Genomic DNA, 27,725 nt, shown 5'->3' on the forward strand with positions numbered 1-27,725 from the left:
TTGGAGCTGGCTCTGCGCGGCGACCTTCTAGAACATATCAACGCCGTGTCCCACCGCAAAGACAGCCCTGGCCTCTGTGAAGAAGAAGCCCGCAGGCTCTTTAAACAGATAGTCAACGCTGTCAAGCACTGCCATAACAATCAAATAGTGCACAGGTAACCCCCCTCACTGCCTGCTGGCCAGAGCACAGGTGACATAGAAACAGAATAAGTAGCTAACAGAATGTTAATTCTATATCTATGGCAGGTAACGCTGCCATTACACTGTAATGCAATAACCCTGACACAGCAATGGCAATAAACCTCACTGCTTTCATAACAACCAAATGGAAATAAACACTGCTGTTAGTGCAACCACCTGATTCTACATCAGCACAATCACTGTCAGTGCCAACAGCATCATTTATCATCTTATCGTTTTGGAAAACCATGATGACCCCACACAGCAGAGCAACATTGCTGCCACAGTCGTATATTGTTGTTTACAGTTAGAATGTACCATACTATCCTCAGAGCGGTAATCGGGTTCACTGTTGCTTTCTGCAGCCACACCCAGATGAGTCATAGGTCATGACAACGTGTCTTGCAGTCACTGAGCTTTTAAAATGTCCTGTCCTTTACCTTCCAGAGACCTGAAATGTGAAAACATATTGCTGGATGAGCGAGGATTTGTGAAATTGACTGGTGAAATAACCAAGTGCTCCGCTAACCGCTTCACCGGATTTGTATTTTTTTACGTCAGAGCCAAGAGCAAAATGGCAACATCTCTGACTGTGTGACATGTTGGGTGTGTGTTGTGCCCAGCAGACTTTGGATTCGCTTGCCACTACACAGACAGGAGTGCCCTGATGAACACGTTTTGTGGCTCCGTGGCCTATACCGCCCCGGAGATCCTGCTGTGCCGGAAATACTGTGGAGAACAGGCCGACCTGTGGAGCCTGTGAGTCCCCACGTAGACGGAGATTGTGTTCCAAATGGCATCCTACTCTTGGGCTGGCCCCACAGTTAAATGTAATGCACTGAAATGGGAATTTGGGAATATTTGGGACTAAAAAGTAACACCTGCCTAAATTGAGCCCTTTAAAATCCCACAGAGAAGGAGGCGTTGAACATCACAGTGGTGATAGTTTTAAACACAGTTATGCTCTCCCTCTATAGCTTCCTGGAATGTTGTCGCCCATGCCTGTTCTCCTCTTCATGCCTGTTCTCCTCTCCATGCCTGTTCTCTTCTCCATGCCTGTTCTCTTCTCCATGCCTGTTCTCTTCTCCATGCCTGTTCTCTTCTCCATGCCTGTTTTCTTCTCCATGCCTGTTCTCTTCTCCATGCCTGTTCTCCTCTCCATGCCTGGTCTCCTCTTCATGCCTGGTCTCCTCACCAGGGGGGTGATACTGTATGCCATGGTCATGGGTAAGCTGCCCTATCATGAGAAACACCCCCGCAAACTGATCCAACTCATCAGGAAAGAGCTGCCGTTCAACCACCCCATCTCCTCAGGTAATCCAAGTGCAGTCACATGGCTCACAACCATTTGGTTTATTATCCAGTGTTTGTCTTTATTCATGTGAATGAAACAGAAGGAGAAAACAACATCAATTACTCTTGTAAGATGTAAAAGAGCATAGATTTGAGGTTCATTCATTTCAATGTGCCCTGGCTACCTGACTCGGCAGGCTGTCAGGAGCTAATTCAGAAGCTGTTACAGTGGCAGCCCAGTGCCCGGATCCCCCTGCATCAGGTCACCACACACCACTGGATGACGCCTTCCTTGACTGGGACGGACCCGGATTTCAGACTCCGCGCCACGAAGAGCGACATTGTCAACAAGAGCATGGCGTTTCACAGAACGCTTAAAGAAGGTGGGACGTTCCTTTGTCAAGATAAATGACATCATGTGGGCACTGGTCCTTCGGTATTAGTCCGGTTCGAACGCATTCTGATCAAAACTACCAAAAGGGCAATTTTTTGACCAAAAACGTATTCCTTGGTCTAAACGCGCATCCCTTGGTTAATAATTTATCATTATTTAACTTTAGGCTTAGACATTTGTAAAGAACTGTTATACATAATCTAGCAGTGGGTCAGTTTTATAACCAATTCATGAACTCCCGTCTCCCTGGGGTATTGAAGTACAGAGCCCATCGGGCCGGTAGTGGGCCGCTCCTGCCAGTCGGGATCTGACACCCGTCCATCCTTCAGACGTAGCCAAACCAGCCGGCCAGGGGGACCCCACCGGACCACAGTGTCGCCCCAAACCCACTTCCGCCCTGGGGCCAGAAGCGCATGTTGCCACCGCCACGAACTCCCGCAGAGGGAGGAGCCCCCCCCGCCCTAAGCCCTGTGTGATCACCCCGTGTCGGCTCCTGGCGAGACCCACCCAGAACCCCGACCCCAATTGGCTCGTTGTGGCCTGGCCCCGCCCACCCTCCACCCTCAAGCCTTTTCACAACCTACCAAACTTCAGGGTACCTGGCTCGGCCAATAAGGACCAGCAGCCACACAGGCGGCTGAGTAGCTCCTCAGCCAAGCCGGCAGACAGAGGCACTCCCAGACAACGCATAGGGATGGATACCTTTCAATACTAGCATAATCAACAGTTAAATATAGTCTGGTACCCTGGACTTTTATGGACTCCAGGTTGATGTTTGGGTCTCTCTCAGCATTTCGGAAAGGAAATCAAGGACAGACTCATTCAGTAAACACCAAGATACACTTTATTTTATACTGGGATTTGAATTAACAAGTCAATCTACAACTGGTTTCAGGCTGTAATCATTTGCATTCAGACTCCTGATTTCATGCAGTTTGTTTCCATGTTGATTCTTCTGTTCATTCCAGATAGCAATTGGCTCTGTCTCATTGTTTGTTAGATGGTGGATCAGCGTAAACGTAGAACGTACACCCCCCCCTACATCATCCTCACTATGCCAGCACAGTGCTGGGCCTTGTCTGGATTCAACAGATCTTCCTTGTCCTTCTCCAACTGCTCCAGCTCCTTGGCTTCCATGTCTTTGAGCTTCACCTCCACGTCGTTAGGAATCTCCACCTCCAACAGGTTCTCCATCCCTGGTTCTGGCTCATCCCCAATCAGTGCCTTGCAGAATGAGAGAGAGTGTGAGAGGGCCACACACACACACACACACACACGTTTCAATCACAGTCTCACACCTCGGTCAAAAAGCTGTGTGGTCACCTGGCATTCCTATCCAGCATTTTGACTACTGCGTTTAGGCTAAGTGAAAAACAGTAGAGACAAAAATATTCCATTGACATCCTCACCATTACCACACTGTGATCGACAAGGAATGACCTCAAGAAACGTCTAAATGGCATTAGGGGAAGCTCCAAACAACTGAAGAAAATTAAGTGGAAAAATTGGTCCCTCTCATACTATGATCAAACGTCACTGCCTTGTTATCCGCAAAATTCAGCATAAAAAGACAATTAGTCTTGGGTAAATATTCCACTCAAATTTCAACCGGTTAGATTTTGATGTTTTATGACTGTGATTAAACTGGCTGGGTAGCTGAAGGCTGAACTGGTTCCTCTGAACCACATTTCAAAAGGGATCTCCCAGCTGTTATGGTGTATCTTTGTTTTTTTAGGCAGTGTGACATCATTTCCACTCAGTCGTTCTCCATTACAAGACTGCCACCACAGAGCGGCTGCTAGCCAGGAAAGGAAAAGTGGAAGCTTTTTTTTTTCTTTTTCCAGCCAATCAGAACATCCTGTCTGTGTCCTAAATATAAATTGTGGTTTTATTATTAGTTTGTCTGGTACACATGTATATCTAACAGCAAATGTGAGTTTTCAGACAAAGGAGATAAATGTTGGGTGAATATTGAAATATGGAGAGTACAGTCCGGTCTGGACCACTTTGGGACCAGGCCTCCTCTAGGTGAAAGCCTGTGATCGTCTGGAAGCCTGGTCAGATGGTATTAAAAAGGGACTGGTTTCATTGTGGTGATGGGGGAGGTTGCAAGGCAATCCTGGTGTTGTAAGGTACCCTATTCCCTATACAGTGCGCTACTTTGGACCAGAATCCGTTGAATGTAGTACATTAAGTAGAAACTAGAGTTACATTTGGGAGGCGGCCTAGATCCTCAGCCCACTGCTACAGATAATGTCAGCACTCAGCAAAGTATTGAGATGTCAAGAGAAGTGTTGGCGTTGCCAACTGGGGTGTCTCACCAAGCACAACAGGAAACCATGAAAATAAAAGAGCTGTTCCGAAATGCAACGGCAACCAAGGTGCCGTGACGACGGCTGGAAAATCCCAGCTCTGGACTTGGTGCCGAATAACACACTCGAGCAGAAGCAGATCAGTGAGATGGCTCTGGGTTGATTTACTAGGGTCAATCGAAACCAGAAGTGCAGTGGAATGGGGAGGACGTACTGTGCTAAAGAACAGAGGAGGGAAGACGTGTCTGGCGGGACACACTGTATATATTTTTAAATGAACACTACTGGGTGGAGAATTCCTCTGTTTTCCCGAAAATGGCTGATTATTATGATGTGCTTTATTGAAGTGTGCATGTTGTTAATAATCTTTAACAGGGATGGCTGCTGGACTGCTCGCCCTGTCAAAGAGGAAGTGAGATCACACGTCTGAGCCTATTACTGCGTTAGCAAATGTGTGCAGGTTTTCCGTTTTATTGTTTCGGCCATGGTGATTTTATCGGATGCTGTGGGGGTATTTTGTGTGATCTCCTGTCTGGACAGGAGAAATAGAAAAGGTTTGCGTAAAAGGTATTCCTCCTACACTTGAATTGTCACAGTCAACGAATTTGAGTTTGGCTGAAAACCCCAATCAACAACTGCAGTAGCCTTGCCTTAGAGTGCAACTACTGGTTGACCGCAGTAAATACATCACACTTGTAAATTATATACTTGTTGATTACCTGTATGAGCTTCTCACAAGCAGCGACTACGTGAGGTTCCTTTTCCCAGTTGTGGAACTCCCTCATGATGGCGTAGACGTTCTTGGTTTTTAGAATCTGCCGACCCACTTTGGTAGCAGTCAGCTAGGTACATCAGTAGACAAACCTCCAGTGAGTATTTCCAGCATGCAGAATATTTTTTGCTGTTAAGAACTGTTTGGATTATTTATAAAATGCTGAGGAACAGAGATCTTGAGTGTTTGTGAAATCATGGTATTAAATCCAGGATTACACCCTCCAGTGTCATTTTTAAATGCAGGGTTACACCCACCAGTATCAATGTCTCAATGAGCATCTTGCGAATATCTGGATCCTCCTCTCTTTTCTTGTCCTCTGGCAAGTACTGCAGATCGACGGGTAACCCTTGTTGGGTAAGAACAAAGTGTCATCAGCATTGTGTTCAATTAGGGTATCAGTCTGCATTACGTCACACAGCCCACATGCATTTACTAATTATTACAACTTGTACTCTTAAAATGTTCACATGGCACAACCAGAAGAGAACTAGTCACCCTTCTGAGCCTTGTTCCTCTCTAGGTTTCTTCCTAAATTTCAGCCTCTTAGGGAGTTTTTCCTAGCCACTGTGCTTTAACGCTGTTGTTGGTTGCTTCTTTGGGTTTTAGGCTGGGTGCTTTCTATATAAATTTGATGGATTGATTCAATGAATATATAAATAGTTTCAATGAGCAACACTGTTCACACAAAGTGTGGGCTTTGTATCTCTCTCTGCATAGCCTACTATAAAGTGGCTAACAAAGGATATTCCACAAGACGTATTTTAAGAAGTTTAACTATTTATCCTGACCACTGAAATTGGGCAGAGTAGTACAAAAACACCTTTGGAAGGATCCGAACACACTGACACCCAAGGAGATTCATATGCCGCCTGCTACAAATGAATCTTATCAAATGTGCCGGGAGACAAAACAGTTGCTTCTACGGCACAAGGCTTTTCCCTGGTTACCTTCATTCTCCTCTTCCGACAGTTCCTCAGGTCCAGCAAGTGGCAGCAACAGGAAGGGCAGAATGTCCACCGCTTCGCCTAACAACCACTCATGATGAACTAGGGAGAGTGACAAGAAGTACAGATTTATCACTCAAGGATTCGATATAACAACCGTCTGGTTACTTGTCAGGTGCTCCAACAACATGGCTTCGCCCTGACGTTCCATATTGCATTTTCTTGGAAACAGTACAGGCAACCAAGAACTGTACATATCTGGAATGTTTAACGGGGGGGGGGGTATTGCCTCTTACCATGGTCAAAGCAACAATTCCTCAGAGTGCCAATTACTCCCCCTCTTCTGATCGTTGAGGCCTCGTACTGAGTGTATGGAAGGAGTCTCTGTACTACACACCTATTGAACATCACAGATACACACACATACAGGTCCGTCATCAGCATGAATGAGGAAACACTTCCTAGTCAACATTTCCATTCCTGTATAGGGCAGTGTAATGGTGTTAACTGACTTGGACTGTGCTAAACCTGAATCTGATGAGCCAAGCCACCAACCTGTCCTTATCCAGGATAAATTGCCTGGTCTCAGGCAGCTGGGTGAGGTTGGAGAGGAGAGGGCCCAAGTAGTGGAGCGACGCCTGTTTGTTGTAGTCCTCGGTGCAGAAGATCTCCACTATCTGTGCCAGGCTGATCCCCTGCTCCTGCATAGCCTTGAATACTTCTTTACACGTCTTCATGTGTCGTGACAGGTTTGTTAGGATTGTACAGATACGGTCCGCAAACATATACCCTGGATCCAGAATGTTTTTAAACAACATTGGGAGGAAGTCAGGGTTTTTCACCAGCAGTCTGTGCATGGTCTCGTCAGCCGAGAGGTTGATGAGAGTGTGGTAACAGTCTTTCACGATAGCAATAGAGGGGTCAGTGGTTAAGGTCACCAGGGCTTTTATCAAGTCTGGTTTTGTCTGAAGGAAGCGACAACCATCCCTGTTGCCAGAGAGACCCAGGATGTACTCAGTGGCCTGGCCCTTGATGTCTGGCCTGGTGTCCAGGTTAAGGAAGGACATCAGCTCTTCCGCAGTCACGTCACTCAACATGATCAGTCAGTGTGATGGTCAGAATGAATTTTATTTGAATCCAAACTTCACCAATTCAGAAGTTGAAGGACACATTCATTACCTGCAAAAATACGTTGTTACAAAGGTTGAGATAAGTTAGACAATACAACAAGTCTGTTGCAAACTTGCAATGTAGCCATCACAACATAAAGCTAAACATTCTACAACAAAGCTGCTAGTGTTGCAAAACAATAAGGTCCCCACGAGATGACACAACTCATAAAATGTTTTTTATAAATGACAGTATGTAAAACTGGCATTCAACTCTTCGTATCCTAGCATGATCATTACTCGTTCGTGTCATGCAAACTTCAGGCGAAAATGCTAGCTAATTCTACCTATCAAATGCGTTAGGTAGAACTACGTTACGTTGAAAATATTGAAAAGCAACGTAGATACATATGTATTTCATAAAAATAATAGAAAGATCGTGCCGTTCGGTAAAGTTGTTAAAAATGTTTATCATTAAACAGATATAACTCACCTCATACCCGCTTCATACACATGGACATTTTCCACGCTGATAAACACGTACTTCCGTATTTTGAAATGACATTTTACACCTCCAATAGGATTGCAGAAAACAGACAAATACCCGCTCTGAGAAATAATAACAACATCCGATTGGTTTACATATCTTTAACAGCCTATGATTGGTGGATTACTACATGTTATCCTCCAGCGCGCTAAAATCATGGAAACATGACGTTCTGCGATGCACACTTTCCTGCAGTAAAAATATGAATTAATCTCATCCGGTGAAAGGATTTATGTTTCCCTAATCATTGCTGACATTCAGGTAAGTAAGAAAATCGTGTTTTAGGTAGTTTTCTGAAGAATAAGTTTTAAACTGGTTTTAGCTCGAACCCCGATAGCTACTATCGCTCATTGTGTTTACAGTACATGTATATTGTGTGTTTAACCACATTGTTGTTTAGGGAGCTGTATTGTAATCTAGCGTGTCTAGCTGCATCATGTGGCTCTCTTTTTTTTTGTCAGTTTCTGTTTAACAATTGCCATGACTTTCAGTACTGTCATGGGAGCTAAACGTCTTAACACTTTTAAAATGACCAGTTTATCTATCATGCTTTGGGAAAGCTCCAAACTCTGACGTTAATTATGTTAAATAGCGTATTATTAAATTTGCCGGCAAGCTATAGCTAGATACCAAGCTTGTTCATCGTGTTAACAAAATATGGACTGTTTACTTTGTTATTTTAGCAAACCAATGCCTACAAGGCCATTCACACAACTGTGGAGGTGATGGATCGATACAATGATGTCAAGATTCTTCTGAAAACCTGGGAGCAGTCATTTGTTAAAGAACATCAACGAAAGCCCAACAAGGTAGATGGGTAGTTACATTTATTTAAGTACTCTATGATGTTTTACCTATTAGAGATCAAAAATAACTAACGGTCTTGCTCTTTCCTACTCCGTGTGTTGCTCAGGATGATATTGATGTAGCCCCAGAAGAGACTAAAAGTAAGTGCAACGTGTAAATAACCAACCTACCACCATGTGAACAGAATATGACACACATGAGATAAACATGTCTTTTATCAGAATCAGATTTAGTAATGTACACATAAGCAATTTTATTTGCTGCAGATAAATGAAAACAGACATATCTTTTAGGACAACTTCAGGTAAGTTTGGTTGCTTACTTCTGAATAGGACCCAAGTACCCTTTTGTAATTGTAATTGCCCAGTGGAACTCATAGTTACATATTTGGTTTACTCTTATGCCAAACAGTACTCTATATAATCAAAAACTATAAGAAGGTAAAATCTCACAAATCATAATAATAGGTCATAATTTATAGAAGTCTGGAAACCCTGGGTCTTAGTTTTTAGTTTTTGCAACTGTTTTACAGATCTCTACCAAGAATATCGAAAACTCAAGCAAGCAAAAGAGAAAACGAAGCACATAGACCAACAACCTTCAGCACAGAATGAGACTTTAGAGAAGGTTAGTTAGATTTGTTTAAGTGTAATTGTATTGTTATGAACCAATCATTCACGTTTATTCAGTTTTAATGTGTCTGCCAAAGTACTATAATCTATGCCTAGTATTATAAAGGGTGTTTTTAAATATGAATTATATTATTTACATGTCAAATATGAAATATATTGGCAAACATTGAAAGTTTTAAATGAATGCACTTGAAGTTTGTATGCTTAGAATACCAGTAAAACAGGTAACGAATAATTTAAATATTACATTATATTTGTATTTTCTTTGACATATCCCATAAGAATATTTCTGCATTGTCCATATTAACTTTGTCTCGACATAATGACATACATTTAATAGACTGCTCCGTCACCTAGTAGAATAACATTTTAGAAATCTAACAAAAATTATGTTTTAGTGGCTGATAGCCTTTAACCACCTTTTTGTTTCTCATTTTAATACATTATTTAATTTTGATCGTGGTCACTCATTAAAAATGTGGGATATGACCAGTTTATGGTTTGAACTACAGACTTTCAGCATGTTTTCTCTTTAAAGGAGTCAGATTGCTGGGGCTCTCATCTGAACCGTAAAAGCATGCCAGTGGCCACCCCAGAACTAAAGCTGACACCCAAGGACCGGGATTCTCTCCAAGCCTCTGCCCAATACTTTGGAATGAAGCTCAAGTCCAACCTGGGAGCTCTAACCAAGGTACAGACCTTGTCTAGTTTGGACACGGCGCATTGAGCAAACTGTGCGTAGAAAAGAGTGTTGGTGCATTACCTGAAAATACATGATTGCATTGTGTTAACGCTTCTGCTCAGTAGCACATTGGTGTTTTTAGGGTTTCAGCAGTTCACTGATGAAACACTTGTTGTTGTTGGCGTTGGTTATTATTATTATTGTTGTTGTTGTCATGCAAACTGCAATGAATTGCCATTTATCATGGTGCAGAATTAGAGAATTTGGCTTAACATTACTCTTCTGTGCTTTTCAGGAGAGACCAATTTCTCTAAAGAAGTCGTTCACTCCTGGCCGGACACCTCTGAAGTCCTGGAAAGATGGTGGAAACCCAAACCGAACAGGGGGCGCCGCGGACGGCCACGGCCTGTTATCTCCTCGGCCCAAGCCTGCCGCCACATGCCCCGCCTCCGTAGGCTCTCCAATACAGACGAGGACTGGGGAGCTTCAGCAGCCGGCAGAGGAGCCCTCTGACCCCCTACCAGCCTTCCCGGCTTTCACTCCCGCCAAGGTGTCGCCTCCGGCCGCGGGGTCACCGTTCTCGCCAGACAGGCTGGCAGGTAGCAGGGCCCATCGTCTCCGGCAGACTTTCACCAAGAGGCTGACATCTGTTGACAGCAGCTGGCTGGAGAGGTGTCAGGTGTTTGACGAGGTGGGCGACGTGGCGAAGCCTGTTGCGGGTAATTTGTCTCTCGCCGTGGCGGCGGCGGCGGTGGGTTCGCCGCGCTCCAAAGGCAGAGGCGAGGGAGAAGAGGCGGGAGAGGCGGCCAGGTCATTCGTCACACCTTCCAGGCAGAGTGGAGGAACCGGTCTTCTGGGCCAGGCGGCTTCCAGGACTACAACGCCATGGACTCTGTCTCCGGATGAGCACCAGGCCGATGGCAGGGTAACGCGTGCAGCAGACCCAGGCAGTCTCGGGGCCGCTGGACAGCGCTCCTCATTAGGCCCTGGCTCCGCGGAGGATGGAGAAACCAGACCAGGTCTCGGGGGACTGGCTGAGGGCGGAATGACGGAGGAGACCGCTGTGTGCGTTGCCAGCGCCGAGAAATCTGGAACGAGGGCCAGAAAGGGCCGGGGAGGAGGGTGCGAGGAGGAGGCAGGAGGCAACGAGCTGGGCCAGGGGGAGAAGGAGGCAAAGAGAAAGGGCAGGAAGAGGCAAAGGAACATGGAGGGGGAGAACCTGGATGACGCGGAGAAAGGGGAGGAGTCCGCCAAGAAGAGGAGGAGGACCAAAAAGGCTACTGTGACCTCTGCTGATGGCGGCAGTCCCCCGAAAAAACCCAGAGCGAAGAAGAAGAAGAAGTCAGCTGAGGGAGACTGCAGTGACCAGGAGGACAGTGATGTCACAGGGAAAGGAGAGGTGAAGCAGAGACCAGGGGTTCCAAAGGAGAACCTTCTGGGAGAGGTGGATGAAGAGGACATCAAAGCTGCCCGCTCAAGAAGGAGCAACACTGTGAGACCCAAGTAGGTTTCATTTATAATGGATCTCCCCTTCAGAAAGAAATCTAAGGGGTCATATGTATTGCCACCCCTGTTTTGTCAATCCTCCGCCAGAAGCATTTGCAGGAAGGTACCTTTATTCTTATACATGTTCTCAAATATCATTTTTACTTTACTTTTTTTCTGTGTCCTTATCCTCGAAAGGGGAGGGTCTTGTCCTTAAGGGGGCGGGGGGTGATGTACCCAGTAGTGATGGAACTGACTGAGTCATTTACAGTACATATTGAGTTATGCCCATGTAAGATGGCTTATTAACTGTTATTGGCATGTAATGTTCATCAGTCTAATTGGTTTGTAATAATGGGGATTTTCTATTGGCACATTCAACTGTCCAGACCCACTAAGAACTCAGACGGTAACTTTGTGAAGATCAACTTGAAAAAGAAGTCTCATGTCAAGGGATACGCATGTAGAGGAGCTGGCCTTCGGAAGCAGGTAGGACAACCGGGACGGGTGTTGTTGTGTCTGTGGTGCTACTAGCACTACTGCTAATACGGTTTGTCAACTGGCCGTCCTGAGTTGGATGCCTTTCCAGTCAGTAGATATATGACCACTGCACAGGCAGCTGGTGGACCTTCATCAGGGGGGGCGGGCTAATACAAGTGACCCCCCCACCGCCACCACCATACCTGTGTGCCTTGGTTGATTGGTATCCCCTCTTCTCTGCTTCAGATGTACATGGAGAAGTTCCAGCTGAAGGGGGAGCGGTTTGGAGGGCCGGACTCCAGGTTTAGGGGGGGCTTTGGGGGAAGAGGCGGGTTCAGAGGAGGGTTCAGAGGAGGGTTCGGTCGTCAAGGGGACACCTGTTTCAAGTGCGGCGGCACAGGACACTGGGCCATGAACTGCAAGGGTCGAGGTGAGGTCACCACACAGACCAGGCATTCCATTAAACCATAGCAACTAGATTTTATGCTGTATACCGTTGTTCTAATTCTATTTATACCAGTAGGGCACCGTTTCAGCATTTATACCAGTAGGGCACCGTTTCAGCATTTATACCAGTAGGGCACCGTTTCAGCATTTATACCAGTAGGGCACCGTTTCAGCATTTATACCAGTAGGGCATTTAAAATGTTTCCTGATTGAATATGTCACGTGTTACACTGTCCACTGACCCCTGCTTAACATTTGTGGTCCCACTCCCCCGTCTGTTTTTTTCAGTTTCGGGTCCAGTAGACAGCGCTGCTGCTGCTGCTGATGTGGCGTCTGTGGTGGACGAGGAGCCCTTCGACCTACCAACCCTGGAGGAGGTTGCCCGGGCAACGGGGACTCTGCGTTCTGCCTCTCTGGGTATGTCATTGTGGGCGTGCGCCCTAGTTTAGAGTGGATACTAATGATATGGACGGGTTTTATCTATATCCATTGTGTCGTGTTCACACTTGATGTAATATTTAAAAATGTTAGTTTCTAGGCATGAATAAGAAAATATTGGTATCTGTTGAAAAGCTTTTACCCTGTGGATCGTTGTTCTCTGTAGGGCACTATGAAGCCATTATGTACCATTGGGAGTGTGCCATTTGGGTGCACGGGAGGTGCCTTCAGAAAGTCTTTCACAACCTTTGACTTTTGATGTATAAATGAATTCATTAATGTATTTCATTATGATTTTGTGCCAATCTACACAATATAGCAACATCAAAATGGACTAAATCTATGATTAATTAAATTAAGTGATGTAAACGAAAGACACGGTTAACAATATTATAAGGTGGAGCTAATTGAGAAATGGTTAGAGGTTAATTATAATAATTTAGAGAACATATCTAATATAAAAGATTTGTTGCTGCTTGTTAAGAAAATAAAGTTGACAAGCGTGAAGAGACTGGAGTACAGGGAGGATGTTTTAGCATCTCTATAAGTTAGAAGGCTACACTGTAGATGCTTACCAAGGCCACATCCAAACACACTTTCTGAGGCAGCAACATGCAGAAATGTGGTTGAATATTTTCCAAAGGCATCACAATATGCTAACCACCCGCTAACTCTGTAGATAATGTAATAAACCTCAGACCACCCTCAGGTGGCGCTGTCACTGGATGGAGTCTAAGAGGGTAATGTTGACACTGCCACCACCTTGTTTTATCCAGAAGGTCCGGATGTCAGAAGCTGGGACACAACGAGGCAAGACCACATATACAAATCAGCCTTTACTGACAATAATTCATAGGGATACCTCACAGTACAGTCATCACACAGGCTAAACAGGATGGGTTAAACCGGTCGGACCAAGACTACAATAATACACCATGGAATAAATAGCACTACACACTAAGATCAATAGCACAGCACACTATGGAATAAATAGCACAGCACACTATGGAATAAATAGCACAGCACACTATGGAATAAATAGCACGACACACAGTCAGATCAATAGCACAGCACACTATGGAATAAATAGCACAGCACACTATGGAATAAATAGCCTCCTCCTCTTAGAAGCCCTAACCCCACTCGATGTCCCTCCTGTCAGCTAATGTTATGGGTTTATAAGGCAATCTATTTTAAAACCCCATACAAACAGAACAAACAGAACAAAACAATAAAAGTGAGGGATTTAAAAAAGACCTCGCTCCAAGAGCCGACGGGACCCCACCCTGGGGTCGGAGCTTGTGCACCCTTGTTGGACCGGTCGGCGCAGAAGGTTCCGTACCGGCAGAACCGGTGCTAACCGGTGCACAGGAGGTGAATGTTAGGCAGGAAAGCGGGCCCTAACGTACTCCTAGAAACCCACTAATCTTCCCTAGCGTCCAGGCCCTCTTGCTATGCATCTTCGCCGCCGGCTGCCCTAACCAGCAGCGAACCGCCCCCCCCCCCCCCCCCCCCCCCCCCCCCCCCCCCCCGTTACAATGAGTACTAGCATGGCCCGTACTATCGTCTGATACAGAATTCAGGCCTGTTTCAACCACCCCATCTCTCCCTGTTACCTTCCTGGCTCTGCGCTTTATAGTCCCAGAGTCCTGTCAGAGCTCTCCCCAATAAGCCACAGGTGCATTCATTTAATCTCGTAAGGCTACCACAGCCATAAAGATGAATAGAGTACTCCAGCCAGCAGGAAGTGCAGCATTCGCACTACAGTACCATCCTTCCATATATACACCTAAGTGACGGTTAAGTTGACAGTTTGTTGATAATTGGGTAGGTTCTTCCGTTAAGCTGTAAGCAGATAGTACAATATTGAATCCAAGTCCAACACATTTGAGTAGCCCAGACCGTCCGTTTCAGCAGAAAGAGCATAACTATAAACCACTAATTGTCACACACCATCCACACACACACACACACACACACACGTTTGTATGGCTATCCTCATGGGGACCAGAAAATAGAAACCACTAATTGTCACACACCATCCACACACACACACACGTTTGTATGGCTATCCTCATGGGGACCAGAAAATAGAAACCACTAATTGTCACACACCATCCACACACACACACACGTTTGTATGGCTATCCTCATGGGGACCAGAAAATAGAAACCACTAATTGTCACACACCATCCACACACACACACGTTTGTATGGCTATCCTCATGGGGACCAGAAAATAGAAATTGCATACTCCCTTGCCCTAATCTTAACCCTTACCCTAACCTTAACCTAACCTTAATCTAAACCTAACCTTAACCTCAATAAAGTAACATTTATGCCTAAACTTTACCTAGATGTAATGCCTAACCTTAACCAACAACGCCTGAAACCCCAATTCTAACTCTAAAATGCGTTGTAAGTTTGACCTTAAACCTAAATTGTTTCTGGTTTTACTATACTCATAGGGACATTTGGTCCCCATGAGTATAGTTACACCTAAAACACAAACACACGCTTCATGCCAGTGATGCAAGATTACCCATAATCCATAACTCCAGAGGTCGTAACCGCGAGGCGGATCGGTATAGGATCCAGAAGAGTTTGTGTGTGGCTTGGCGGTCATAAATAAAATGCAGGCCTGTCATTACTACATGACTCACCTGTAGTCTACTCTGGGTAATACCCTCTGATGGTCCCTCGCCCACGTTAGGGCAGTTATGAGTTATTAGCAAGTGACCGGGTGGGTTTCTGGGCGTAACACCGACCGATGGCCTAGATATCCCCGTTCCACACACTTTGGGTGAGGGTGGGCCAGTCGCGTGCCATTCTGAAAACCGTCGCCTATGCCGAAAACCGGCGGCACGCTGGGTTGCTTCTGCCCGCCGCAGCTGAATGGAAATGACCGATCTTTCCACTCAATGCGCTTCGTCTCCACGCTCCACATTTCAACACAGGCCCCGTGAACTGGAGATAAAACCACAGCTCCGAACCCAACCGGCTATTTAGTTTGTCTGGCTACGGTATGTACGGTCAGGGCTCGCGGCCCGCGAGATGTGTCTAGCACAGACTTTAGGGGGAAAATGTCACTGGTGAGACCCATCATGGAGGGTTCCCAAAGGAACCATCAGCGCTCATTTTCGCAGCACGTCCTGTGGCCCAAATGGCACCACATTCCCTGCGCAGGGCACACGTTTTCTTTCCATGGGCCTGGTCAAATTCAGTGCAAAGTGTAGCAAACAGGGTGCCATTTGGGACTTGGAATGTAATAAAGCCTCACACACACATAGACGATGTCCAGCTAACGTCAGAGCGATTGCGCAGGCAGAAACAGAGCCCCTGTCAAAGCCAGGACGGAACAGACAGACCTGCGGTTTGAAACTAGATGAGCATAACAGCTCCCCCACTGTCTGGCAAAGCGATGATGTCATACTACTAAACTAACCTGCGTGCCAAAAGGTCAAAAAGCCCCCCCCACCCCGCCGTTCTCTCACTCTGGTTACTTCCTCTTAGCTCCTTGCCCGTAACAACAACCGATTTAGGCTCATTTTCTCCCGACTCCAATTCAAACCTCAGTCATAACAAACTCTACACCAAAGCTGACCCCAGGCCCGTGGTGGAGGAATTAAGTAATTACAGCAATGTACACGAGGTCCCTCTGTCTGTTACTGCGTCCCAAAGGGTTCCCTATTCCCTGTACACTGCGCTACATTTGACCAGGATTCATGGGGCTCCCATAAAGGGTACCATTTGGGATGGATTGTATGTGTCTGTCTGTCTCTTTTTCTATGTTCTAACTCATGCCTCTCTCTCTCTCTCTCTCGCGCTTTCTCGGGCCATCTTGCTCTCAGTGGCACCGCCTAGTGTGAAAGACCAGAATGGCAGTCTAGGAACAAAGCAGGAGGAGGATGCTGCTGATGAGGTGCTGTTGAATGTGATGAGGCCAGACTACGAGCGCCCACCCCCTCCACCCCCCATGGAGCCCCTGTACCCCCCAGGGGAGGACGGCAAAGTAGCAGGTACCCCATTCTTATTAATTACTATTATTAAATGTGCCTGGTTTTCATGGAAAATTACAAGTGGCTTTAAAGCAGTTGCTTCTAGGGTTGAGTTTCTGTAAAGCGCAACTGAAAGCGGTTGTTTCTAGGGTTGAGTCGCTGTAAAGCGCAAATGAAAACGGTTGTTTCTAGGGTTGAGTATCTGTAAAGCGCAGCTGCTGATGTTTATGAAATACATTAGTGCCTCCGGCATCACATGTAGTGATGTAGCGTGGGTTTAAATCCGGCCCGCTGCTCTTTCAGCAAAAACTCTCCTGTCTTCCACCACTTTCCTGTCAGATAATTGTCTCAATTAAAATAACATACATTTATATTAACCAATTCACTTGTGTAGTATCGTTTATATACTCATTGTGGATACTACTTCATTGTCTGTCATCATTTCTCTGCAGAGACTCCACCTGAAGTCTATGAAGCGCTCCAAGACTTTGGGTACAAGTCTTTCAGACCGGGGCAGGAACAGGCCATTATGAGAATATTATCAGGTGCTGTACTAAATACATTATGGAATGTAAATATGGAATAAATGCGGTGTGTGCGTGTGTGTTTGTGTGTGTATATATATCTCAGTTTAATCAGTAACTTTTAAAGTATTTGATGTAAATAGGGGATTTAATGTAAATACAGTATACAATGTAAACATGTTATGTAAATTAAATACGATGTGTGTAAATACAGCATTTCACTTAAATACGGTTAGTAATTGTATTTATGGTAAGGCCTCACGTCGGGCCCCTGAAGTACATTATAAGTTGCGCGTGCTGCCATTACCACCCTCACGAAGTGCTGTCGTCTCCAGGTCTGTCCACTCTGGTGGTCCTGTCTACCGGCATGGGCAAGTCCCTGTGTTACCAGCTGCCGGCCTTCCTATACGCCCAGCGCTCCCGTAGCATCACCCTGGTGGTGTCCCCGCTGGTGTCTCTCATGGACGATCAGGTGACACGGCGTCTGCGGTTGCGCCGCTCGTTGTTTTACGCTGACAGGCTTCTCCTGTGGGTAATGCAACGTTGTTGTTTTTTATGTGACTTGGGTTCCCTTTTGCTCCACAGCTGTCCGGACTCCCATCTAAACTGAAAGCGGCCGCGATCCACTCCAATATGACAGCGAAACAACGAGAGGCTGCCATTGAGAAGGTACTGTACGTGTACAAGTTCTTTCAGGCAACTGAATATTAAATTGAGTATGTTCATCGGATCTTAACTTGCCCGCTTCCCGTCTTTTTCCGGATCATTCCTAGTACTTCCTAGTACTGCCAAGTTGTCATTAAGGCGTTACCGTGGAGCTCAAGGAGTGGATGCTGGGCCACTACGATTGGCTATGGTTCTGTGTATGCGACGGACATTTTAATGTCTGTACCTGTTTGTTTGTTTGTTTGTTTGTTGTGTCCAGGTGAAGTCGGGCGAGGTGCACATCCTGCTTCTCTCACCCGAGGCGTTGGTCGGGGGAGGTCACTCCGGCTCCGGTTGTCTCCCCCCGGCTGACCAGCTCCCCCCGGTGGCCTTTGCGTGCATTGACGAGGCTCACTGTGTGTCCGAGTGGTCTCACAACTTCAGGCCCTGCTACCTGCGCCTCTGCAAGGTCTCGTTCGGTTCCTGTCCGCCCGAAAAGCGACACCCGTCGAGAGTCTCTGTTCTTTCCATCCAGGCTTTATTTCCACAACTGATAAATCCCACATTGTCATGAATTCCCAAAAACTGTAGTCGTATTTCAACTCACCACAAAAAAATTATAATAATGATTTTATTTTATTGAATGCCATGTCATTATTATTATTATTTGTTTTTACAGTCAACACTAGACCTGCCAGTGGTGTGTGTCTGTACAGCTTGCGTCTCACCACAGGACATGCTAATTGTCCTCAGGGTTAAAATGGCCTCATCGTGAACGGACCGTGTGTGTTCCGTCTCCTAGGTGCTGAGGGACCGGCTGGGTGTGCATTGTCTGCTGGGTCTAACGGCCACCGCCACCCTGTCCACAGCTATTGACATCGCTCAACACCTGGACATCACCGACCAAGATGGTATCGCTGTCCGTTCAGCCGCCGTGCCTCCAAATCTTCAGCTGTCCGTCTCCATGGACCGAGACAAAGACCAGGTAGGACAGGAGTGCGTGAGCGCGCACACACGCACACACACGCCTACACACAGACATTAGAGAGAGGGGGTTTTCAGTGTAGTGACATTTTTGTTTACTGAACTGAAAAACAAGCAGAGATGTTGCACCGAGTTCCAGACAAGCCCAGTCCGTCAAAGTCCATAGTATTTTAAAGAGAGCTTCTGGTGAACCTGTGTCTAATGCCGTGTGTCCTGTCCCCTCCACAGGCCCTGGTGTCCCTACTGAAGGGAGAGCGGTTCGGGTCTCTGGACTCCATCATCGTCTACTGCACCAGGAGAGAAGAGACGTCACGTATATCTGCCCTTCTGAGGACCTGCCTGCAGGGGGTGCTACTGAGGGAATCCAAACATACACCCAGCCAGGAGGCTGATGACAACCCTGTGGGGAAGAAGAAGAAAGCTCTGGGTGCCCGTCTATTTATGTTTGGCCGGAGTTGCTGTTGATTGGGATGATGGTCTCGTATTCTATTGGGTTGTCTATATTTTATAGAGTTCTAGGTAATTAATCACGTGTCGCTGGCAATAGGAGTTCAGGGGTCATGGGAAAAGGCTCTGGACTTGTAGTACAGGAGTATCTCTGAGAAAAACACAGACTCACGTTTCCCTTTTAAATGAGTTGCCATGTCATTTATCACATGGACGTTCTGGATTGGCGGCTCTGTTCTAAGATGTTTAATATAACACGGCCCAGACCCTAGATCAGTACCTCTGCTTCGACACGGGTTGAGGATACGGCGCCTGAACTCTCTCTGTTGTGTCCGACCTCAGCCAGGAAGAAGATCCGGAAGCCTTTGAAATGGATGGCTGAGTCCTACCACGCCGGGCTGTCCGCCTCGGAGCGCCGCCGCGTCCAGAACAACTTCATGTGCGGCGAACTGCGCGTGGTCGTCGCTACGGTAGCCTTCGGCATGGGCCTGGACAAGTCAGACGTGCGCGGCATCGTGCACTACAACATGCCCAAGAGCTTCGAGAGCTACGTGCAGGAGATCGGGAGAGCAGGGAGAGATGGAGCTCCGGCGCACTGTCACCTCTTCCTGGATCCCGAGGTTATCTGTCTCTCCTGTCTCCTCCCATCTATCTCTAAACATATCTATCTCCCTCCTGTCTCCTCCCATCTCTCTCTCTAAACATATCTATCTCCCTCCTGTCTCCTCCCATCTCTCTCTAAACATATCTATCTCTCTCCTGTCTCCTCCCATCTCTCTCTAAACATATCTATCTCCCTCCTGTCTCCTCCCATCTATCTCTCTAAACATATCTATCTCTCTCCTGTCTCCTCCCATCTCTCTCTAAACATATCTATCTACCTCCTGTCTCCTCCCATCTCTCTCTAAACATATCTATCTACCTCCTGTCTCCTCCCATCTCTCTCTAAACATATCTATCTACCTCCTGTCTCCTCCCATCTCTCTCTAAACATATCTATCTACCTCCTGTCTCCTCCCATCTCTCTCTAAACATATCTATCTACCTCCTGTCTCCTCCCATCTCTCTCTAAACATATCTATCTACCTCCTGTCTCCTCCCATCTATCTCTCTCGTGCGCCACGGTCAGGCAGATGCTTGGGGTCTGTACCGTGTGGCAGAGGATCAGCAGCAACACGGCGGCGCAGTCTGGTAATTGTGTGTGTGTGTGTGTGTTTTCAGGGAGGTGACCTCCATGAGTTGCGGAGGCACATCCATGCGGACACGGTGGACTGCTACACAGTGAAGAAGCTGGTCCAGAAGGTGTTCCCTCCCTGCGTGTGTCGGAAGATCCATCAGAAACAGCAGGACTTAGACAGGGTAACACTAGTTCAAACCCCCTGTTGGTCTCTTCGTTTCCTTTGCCAGTTCCACACCACCACAAAACATTCAACTGAATGAACCCCATGCAATTTTACAAATTATTTTAGTTTGTATTGGACCGCAGAAATAACTAGAACACGACCTTCATCTGCACTGACCTCTGAGCAACTGTGTCATCGGTGGAAAAGTGAAGGAGAAAAAAAGTAGAAAATGTGATGGAAGCATGTCAACTTTAATTGGCATGTGAAACGGCACGCAGTAAAAGTACCTTTTCATAGGCACCATGTCATCGCTCACTGATTTCTTTTTCCGATACGACTGGAAACATAAGTGGTGGTAACATTTGCATTTTTTCCTTATGCAGGAAAATCTGTGATCAGTTGAATGGAAACCAAGCTAGCGTAGGCCATCAAGCAGGCATGTATTTCATGTCTTTTTCCATCGTTCTTCTGTCTTGACCTTAGGCTCAGGAGGAGGCTGATGACTCGGAGATGATGGAGCTGATGGAAACCTGTGACGAGACGCCAGCTGGACCCCTGGAAAAAACCGGAGGGCCCACTCCTCACACCCCCGTCGAGCAGTTGGAACAATCCAAAGTCCTCACTGAGGACAAGGATGTACCAACTCCTCAACAGCCAGCGGGGGAGTGGAAAGAACTGCCAGAGTCGAATGTCCCGCCTCCCCGGAGTGTGAGTGGGGGACAGGAAGTGGATGGGGGGGAGCGGACCGGGGACGCCGATGAGGGGCCGACGACCCGGGTGTGTCACACGCATGAGAGGGCCATACCGATACAGGACACCGTGGAAGCTCTGGACGTAACTGAAGAAGGTGAGGACCTCAGTGAAACCAACACCAGAGAGGAGGAGGCATCAGTTGGTCTGTTGTCCTCTCTGCCAGCACAGACCCTGACGGCGGACATGTGTCCTTGTGTGCCCACCCCAGGCTTGGAGACCCTCCTGTGCTACCTGGAACTGCACCCACAGCGGTGGGTGGAGCTGCTTCACCCCACCCTTTCCCTTTGTAAGATGGTGTGTTACAACGGCCCCCAGCAGCTCCGGAAACTCACCAAGATGTAGGTGGGCCTCAGGGCAGGAACCGGTAACGCTTACAAGTATTGAGCTAGTTGGCGGGCCCTGCAGCTCCACACCCTCCTATTACAAACAGTTGTGTTTGATAGCTTGTGTGTCTCTGTGTGTGTGTGTGTGTGTGTGTGTGTGTGTGTGTGTGTGCGTGTGTGTGTGTTTTGTACCGAGGGGAGACACAGGGAACATGGCATGTGTTGTTGTGGAAAAATTCCCAACAACTCAGGAGATGAATTCAGCAGTAGACTTTAATGACGTCACAGAGCATAGAAACCACCCAGGTTTATCCTCAGATCAACCAACCTTTAAACCTTAGACACACGTTGTCACACTGTATGGGGATACAATGATGTTAGGCCTTCCCATTATGCTAATCTCTGGGCGGATCCTTCCGGAACCTTCCACCATTGTTGCCCAACCCTCTGGGATCCGCCCTGCAAGCTGCCTTCATTAAACAGTTCTAGAAGCTTCATAACCATAATTGAGCCATGAGAATGTATTTGCTCGCCGTGCTCAGGGAAACCTTACTCAACGACTCTCTGGGAAGTGTTCAGTCATGCTGAGATTCTCTTTCTCCCAAGGGCTTCGGAAACAAGCCACAGGTCATTCTGACCTCCACATGAAGTATATTGTTGCTCATTTGTCACAGAGTACAGTAAGGAGAGCGACGGGGCATAGCTGTTGACCTTCAGACACACAGAAATCCAAACTGTGTACCTTATTGTTCATCGGCCTCTCTTTCTCAACAATTAAATGTGGAAAAATCTAAGACAAACGGGCTGTTAAGAATTTTTTTTTTATATGGGCCCTTAGGCCCAAGTGACCTGTTTAAATGTTTTACCAAGTGTGTGAGTACAGAGGTTTTATGGAAATACCTCTACAGTGTTTAGGGCCCCACTTGGTTGACAAGAAGTGTAAGTGAGGTATGGAGTCCTGTGGTTCTTCCCCACCCTGCCTCCAGTTGCTGCCTGCCTCTGCTGCCTGCCTCTGCTGCCTGCCTCTGCTGCCTGCCTCTGCTGCCTGCCTCTGCTGCCTGCCTCTGCCACAGCCAACCTCTGGTGCTTCTCCCAGCGCGTCTTTTCTTGTCGCTGCTGCTCTCAGCCTGCTGATGCCGGGACTCTTAGAGGCTTGTTTTCAGCAGCAGCAGCCGTGTGTGTGTGTGTGTGTGTGTGTGTTATGGCGGCGTAAAGTGTGCTTTTATTTTGAAAGCTGTTTGGCATTGTCTGGTACAGACAGTAGGTGATATTGCCTGATCATGATGCTTAAACCTTTTTAAAGGTAAGTAGTGTTTATGTTAGGGTGTGTCCATTGACTGTGTGGTGATGATGGGTGTCTGCCATCTGATTGGGCAGGTCTTTACAATTTCACGCACCCAGTTAGTCAGTTTACCAAACAGATGCTTTTCATGAGTTGCGTTCCTTCATGTCCATTTGTATTATTATTTTTTGAGTCATTTAGCATAGCATATGCTCTTATTTAGGCCTTGTTGTTGTGGTCAGGTGACCTAAGGGGAACGTTTGTCATGTGGCATTTTCATGTACAGTCAGTCTGTGAGTAATGTTTAGAGGTGTTTAAACTGTTCTGATGTACATACCTAATGCATGTGTTTGAGAATTGGAGTCTGTGCGGTCATGATGGGGGTGTCTGCTCTCTGATTGGCAGCTGCCCTCCTGTTGCTGTGGTGTTGGCCCGGAAACGGATGGCAAAAGAGCGAGTGGAGGACTGTGATTCGCTGGAGTTTGACGTGGTGGAGGTGGCAGACACCATGGGCTGGCAGCTGGCTCTGGTGAAGAGGGGCCTCCGGCAACTCCAGTGGGCCACAAATAGAGGTGAGTGGGTCACATCAGATTCAACCTGGAGGCCGACCCATTTAGTCAGCCGACCGATTGTTTGGTCCTGGGTTTTTACGGTCGAGTGAGACAACGTCGTTTATGTTCTTCGCAGACACCGGTCTGGTTTTCTCAGTGGGTTTGCTGATTGCGGAGGTTGTGGGGTTTGTCACCAGTGGTTCTCGAGGTGGAAGGGGTTGTTCATGTGCTAAACAAACGGCGCTTGGCTTTTCTCTGCCTCCTTCCTCTCCGACAGACATTCATGGTGTTAGACAAAACCGATGAATCGGCCTGGTTCACCGGGTAGGTCGTGGTGTTGTGTTGTGATATGTGTTCTGTTAGTCATTCTGTGTACAAGTCCATGTAGACTGTGAGCCAAATAAAAATGAATATGATTCTGTTCCTTTAATTTGTGGTCGCCCAACTCTACAAAACCATTAACAGTTAATTGTGTGTGTGAATTTCCGTCTTTTAGGGAAAAACTAGTCAACGTATTATATTTCTATCCAGGTGTCCTGGTGGAGTTCTCCAACCTGTCTTTCTACTTCCGTTCCTATGGCGACCTGACCCCTGATGAGATGGACCGTGTGTGTGAGTTCCTGCATGGCAGGGTGGTGGCTCAGGAGAGAACCCAGCTTTACCAGCTCAAAACCTGCTTCAAGGCCTTCCGCAGGTCAGTGCCAAGCTTCCCTAAACGACACCGCTATTCAGAAGTCCAGAAACCAGCTCGTGGCAGCAACTTCAACAGCAGTCTAGTAACACAGTTGACAGTGTCTACGGGCCATTCCAAGTGTCAGTTCCATTCCAATTGCATTTTAAAGTTGAGTGTAAATGTTAGGGTCATTGACTGGAAGCTAAATACTGTGTGTATTTTAATTTTAATTCTTTTTTTTTATGATTGTGGTTGCCACACCCATAGGGTCTGTATCTGCGGTGGACCATATCTTGATATTTTCGAAATACAGACATTTACCAACATTTGGGGCTTTTATAAATAAGATGGTACCATTTCAGTTTAGTAAACCAAAAATAGTGGTTCTTTTTTATTTGTTGACTGTTTGACAATGTCCTACAATTTTAGCAAAATAGCAAAGTTTGTAAAATGGGCGTATTTCATCACATTTACCCCTGTTGAGACTCAGGGTTACGATATATTTTACTGAAGGGAGAGCGGCTTATAATTCGTAGTTTTTGTCTAGGTTAACTTTGGTTTTTGATAACACCCTGTGTTTGTGTAGTGTTGCGTACAAGAGCTGCAGTTTGTGCACGGACGAGCTGGATGAGAACCGGAGCCTGAAGCTGAAAGAGCTTCTGGGAGATTACTTTGACAAGAGAAGAGACTTGGACATGAGCAAGAAGTTCCAGGAGGAAATAGAGGATGAGGAGGAGATGTTGATGAAATGCAAGGTTAGTGCCTTGACTAACATTCCCTAATGGTCTTTAATGGGTTTCAGTCAAGCTAATGTTTTAATCAAATTTTCAATTAACTCAATGTAGTTAGTTTTGTAATGACCTAATGTAACTATGTAATGTCTGGTAAAAACAGGCCTTCTTCATTCAGAACTAGGTTGTATCCTGTAATTTTAAAAGTGATGAGTTTTTACTGCTTGTATACAGTAAATGATGTGGAAATTAATTTGTTAAGCTTTATTTCTGTCACTGCTATTCCTGGTTTGTGTCTTGTTTGATTTCAGATGAAGGACTGGGAGGGTCAGATCAGAGCAGACATTCAGAGTTTTCTGGGAAACCGCAGTGATGAGAAGTTCTCTGGCCGAGCTGTCGCCAGAATATTCCATGGAATTGGTGAGTTTTCCAATTTTGTGTTCTCAATTTAATGACTTGAGTTGGATTGCAATGAATGGATGGAAAAAATCGCCATGCAGTCCAAGGGAAGCCTTCCCACTTGTGAAAACTCCCACTTCTGAAAACTATATATTATTTTCAAATGGATGTTGCCAGAGCTGCTTTCCAGGGGCCATTTTATCTTCCTCATGACAAGGCCTGATTAGGGCTGTAGTATGAGCAGTCCCATTGAGGCCTTCTCCATATTAGTATACTGTGAAATCACTTGGCTAACGTAAACCGAAACCTCACTTGCAATACCCGAATCCGTTGCCTCCGTGAATTATCTTCCAAATGTTTCAACATCAATGAGGTGCTGCTGTAAAATGCCAGACATTTTGCAGTTGTGGCAGACAACAGAATTAACGCTGTTATTGTTAAATGCTCCTAAATGTTGGACATTTATTTTTCTCCATGGCCACCAGGACCATACTCAATGTTCCATGGCTTCTCTGCCTTGATGAATAGAAGCCTTGAGGCAGTAAATTCTAATAATCAAATTATTCAGGTTACTCTGTGGTTGAAGACAGTCCTAAATTACAGGCCGTGTGCATATGACAACAACATCCAAACAAGTCAAGTGTTTTGTATTCACAGAAGTCCCAGACTGCTTCTTTAATGTTGTTTTATTATTCTTTAAATCTTTGATTCTCATTTGGTGCATGTTCGGTTTGACCGAAAAAGGGAATCTTCTCTTTGCTTTAAAGTCTTAGGAATGCTAAATTTGGTCTCAACATTTTCAATTATTACATTTTATAATATCTAACTCGGTAGCACGTAATTGGTCAGATGCTCAGTTTAGTTCTTATCTGTTTAGGGATAAAATTGAAACCGTAATGAAGAACCACTCTTAAAAAGAAAAGACAATTCCTCCGTGTTTATGAGCCAAATCATTTCTCCCCTTCTGAGATGAACACCTGCAAATTCCGGATTTGTCCGAGGCTTTGGAACTTATGCTGCGTCTCATCACCCACAGACTTGTTGGTAACACATCTACTGTACCATTTATGTTCATGAAGTCTGTCCATTAGAGATCGGAAACCACACACTCAAACATCAGGGAAAAACACATACGAAACATCCTCACCCCAGAATTCTGTCTGTTGGTACATCTAGAATCGAGAAGCTGAGCACGGTGGGTGCGGTTCTGTGCCTAGATGGGGAACCACGTTCGGCTGAGAGTGGTGTTGAAGGTCCAGTAGGGGGCACTCTTCCCTCTGGTTTAATGAGCAAACCCCAATGCCCCAGGGTAGTGAAGGGGACACTGGTCTGTGCAGGACGCCGTCGTTCAGATGGGACACTCGACGGGTGTCTATGGTCACTAACGATTCCGCAGATCGTGAGAGTCCGGGTGTGTCATGGCCAGATGTCCCGTCTGGCCTTCGTCATGGCTTGGCTTCCTTGTCATCTCTCTAGCTTCCAATCGGCTCATTCGTCCGCTCTCCTCTCCCCTCCCCCTCTAACAATTCCCTAAGTCTTTTCTGTAAATTATGGTGTATCCACAGTGGTTAACTCAATCAACTTTAGGGTTCTTTTTATTTTATTTTAATTTATTTTACAGGAAGTCCATGTTATCCAGCTCAGACCTTCGGACGAGATCGGAGATATTGGAGAAAATACATCCAGTTTGATTTCAATGAAATCATACGCCTTGCCACTCAGGAAATTATTCGATACAAATGACTCAGTACTTTCTGTGTTAAATGTGTAGTAAATGTATTGAAAATGTTGACGCACTCTAAATCTAAACATGCAATGTATTTGTTGTTAATAATAATTTTTCTATATTTGATTTGGCTATTTGATGGCATGGTTTGTTTCTTTTTTTAAATGAATCTTATAATGTTTCTATACTCATAATAAAAATATTTTTGTATGATATGCTTGAAAATTCTCTCCTCAGAACAACCTCACTAAAATAATGTTTTTGAGTCACTGTTTCACCATGTTTTAAAAAAAATTGGTTTCCAAGTACTTAACTATATTATACACCGGGTGTTGTAGAGCATATCCAAAATGTTTACTGTTCTAATTGCATTGATAACAAGTTCATAATTAGCAGCGAGGCATCTCTGGGATTGTAGTATATGGCCATTATACCACAACTAAGTGCATTCAGGATATCTGGAATGTTTCGTGCCTAAAGAAAGCTCTTAGTTGTGGTATATTGCCCGTATACCTCTTCTGCCTTATTGCTTTATCACAGTGTATAATGTCACAAATAACGTGTTGTCAGGAAAAAGTTTAAAAGGAGATCGATTGAAGTTTTCAGAGATGAACCTGAACTCAATGGGTCATTAACTCTGGGCCAGGTTCACATGCCATTCACAGTATCCTACCTGTTGTTGCTGTACAACGGTCATTGTTCAACTTTATGGAGAGAGTGACAATAAAAACTATTGGTCACTGCTTATTTGTCTTTTGTCATATAGTAACAATGTCACCCCTTGAAAACTCTTCAACCTACAGCTGAGCAAATATAAAGT

The 27,725-nt window shown here is 45.9% G+C and overlaps 2 protein-coding genes across 4 annotated transcripts; one reads left to right on the top strand and one right to left on the bottom strand.

Annotated features, from left to right (window-relative positions):
- Positions 1-1,790: 1,790 nt before the first annotated feature.
- recql4 (RecQ helicase-like 4) lies at positions 1,791-27,044 on the top strand. Of its 3 annotated transcripts, none has more exons than XM_020050434.2 (25): positions 1,791-1,856; positions 8,238-8,363; positions 8,468-8,501; positions 8,894-8,988; positions 9,532-9,684; positions 9,971-11,178; positions 11,550-11,649; positions 11,887-12,070; positions 12,376-12,504; positions 16,378-16,545; positions 16,977-17,069; positions 17,384-17,520; positions 17,634-17,717; positions 17,974-18,162; positions 18,496-18,678; positions 18,906-19,104; positions 19,467-19,744; positions 20,346-20,483; positions 20,951-21,314; positions 21,429-21,558; positions 23,231-23,397; positions 23,908-24,070; positions 24,636-24,804; positions 25,092-25,200; positions 26,801-27,044. In XM_020050434.2, exons 2-25 carry the CDS (start codon positions 8,280-8,282, stop codon positions 26,920-26,922), a joined length of 4,680 nt encoding a protein of 1,559 aa, XP_019905993.2. In that variant the 5' UTR covers positions 1,791-1,856; positions 8,238-8,279; the 3' UTR covers positions 26,923-27,044. The 3 variants fall into 3 exon arrangements, with proteins under 3 accessions (XP_019905993.2, XP_010889862.2, XP_019905994.2); XM_010891560.3 differs by lacking the exon at positions 1,791-1,856 and adding an exon at positions 7,707-7,815; XM_020050435.2 differs by lacking the exons at positions 1,791-1,856; positions 23,908-24,070; positions 24,636-24,804; positions 25,092-25,200; positions 26,801-27,044 and adding an exon at positions 7,707-7,815 and having other exon boundaries at positions 21,429-21,562; positions 23,231-23,254.
- On the bottom strand, positions 2,696-7,571 carry hgh1 (HGH1 homolog (S. cerevisiae)). Its single transcript, XM_010891559.4, has 7 exons — positions 7,501-7,571; positions 6,454-7,077; positions 6,195-6,295; positions 5,902-6,000; positions 5,209-5,300; positions 4,899-5,021; positions 2,696-3,091 (listed from the first exon to the last, which is right to left on the bottom strand). Exons 2-7 carry the CDS (start codon positions 6,993-6,995, stop codon positions 2,906-2,908), a joined length of 1,143 nt encoding a protein of 380 aa, XP_010889861.1. The 5' UTR covers positions 6,996-7,077; positions 7,501-7,571; the 3' UTR covers positions 2,696-2,905.
- Positions 27,045-27,725: the final 681 nt, after the last annotated feature.

Source organism: Esox lucius, chromosome 10 (genome assembly GCF_011004845.1).
Source record: "Esox lucius isolate fEsoLuc1 chromosome 10, fEsoLuc1.pri, whole genome shotgun sequence".
NCBI lineage: Eukaryota > Metazoa > Chordata > Actinopteri > Esociformes > Esocidae > Esox > Esox lucius.

Excerpts from the sequence above, each read along its gene's own strand:
- hgh1 (XM_010891559.4), bottom strand. The coding sequence starts at position 6,995 with ATGTTGAGTGACGTGACTGCGGAAGAGCTGATGTCCTTCCTTAACCTG. Across the intron at positions 6,296-6,453 it reads TTTATCCTGGATAAGGACAG|GTGTGTAGTACAGAGACTCC; the intron begins GTTGGTGGCTTG and ends GATGTTCAATAG. Across the intron at positions 5,301-5,901 it reads GTCGGAAGAGGAGAATGAAG|GGTTACCCGTCGATCTGCAG; the intron begins GTAACCAGGGAA and ends TTACCCAACAAG.
- recql4 (XM_020050434.2), top strand. The coding sequence starts at position 8,280 with ATGGATCGATACAATGATGTCAAGATTCTTCTGAAAACCTGGGAGCAG. Across the intron at positions 19,105-19,466 it reads GAAGAAGAAGAAAGCTCTGG|CCAGGAAGAAGATCCGGAAG; the intron begins GTGCCCGTCTAT and ends GTCCGACCTCAG. Across the intron at positions 20,484-20,950 it reads AACAGCAGGACTTAGACAGG|GCTCAGGAGGAGGCTGATGA; the intron begins GTAACACTAGTT and ends TCTTGACCTTAG.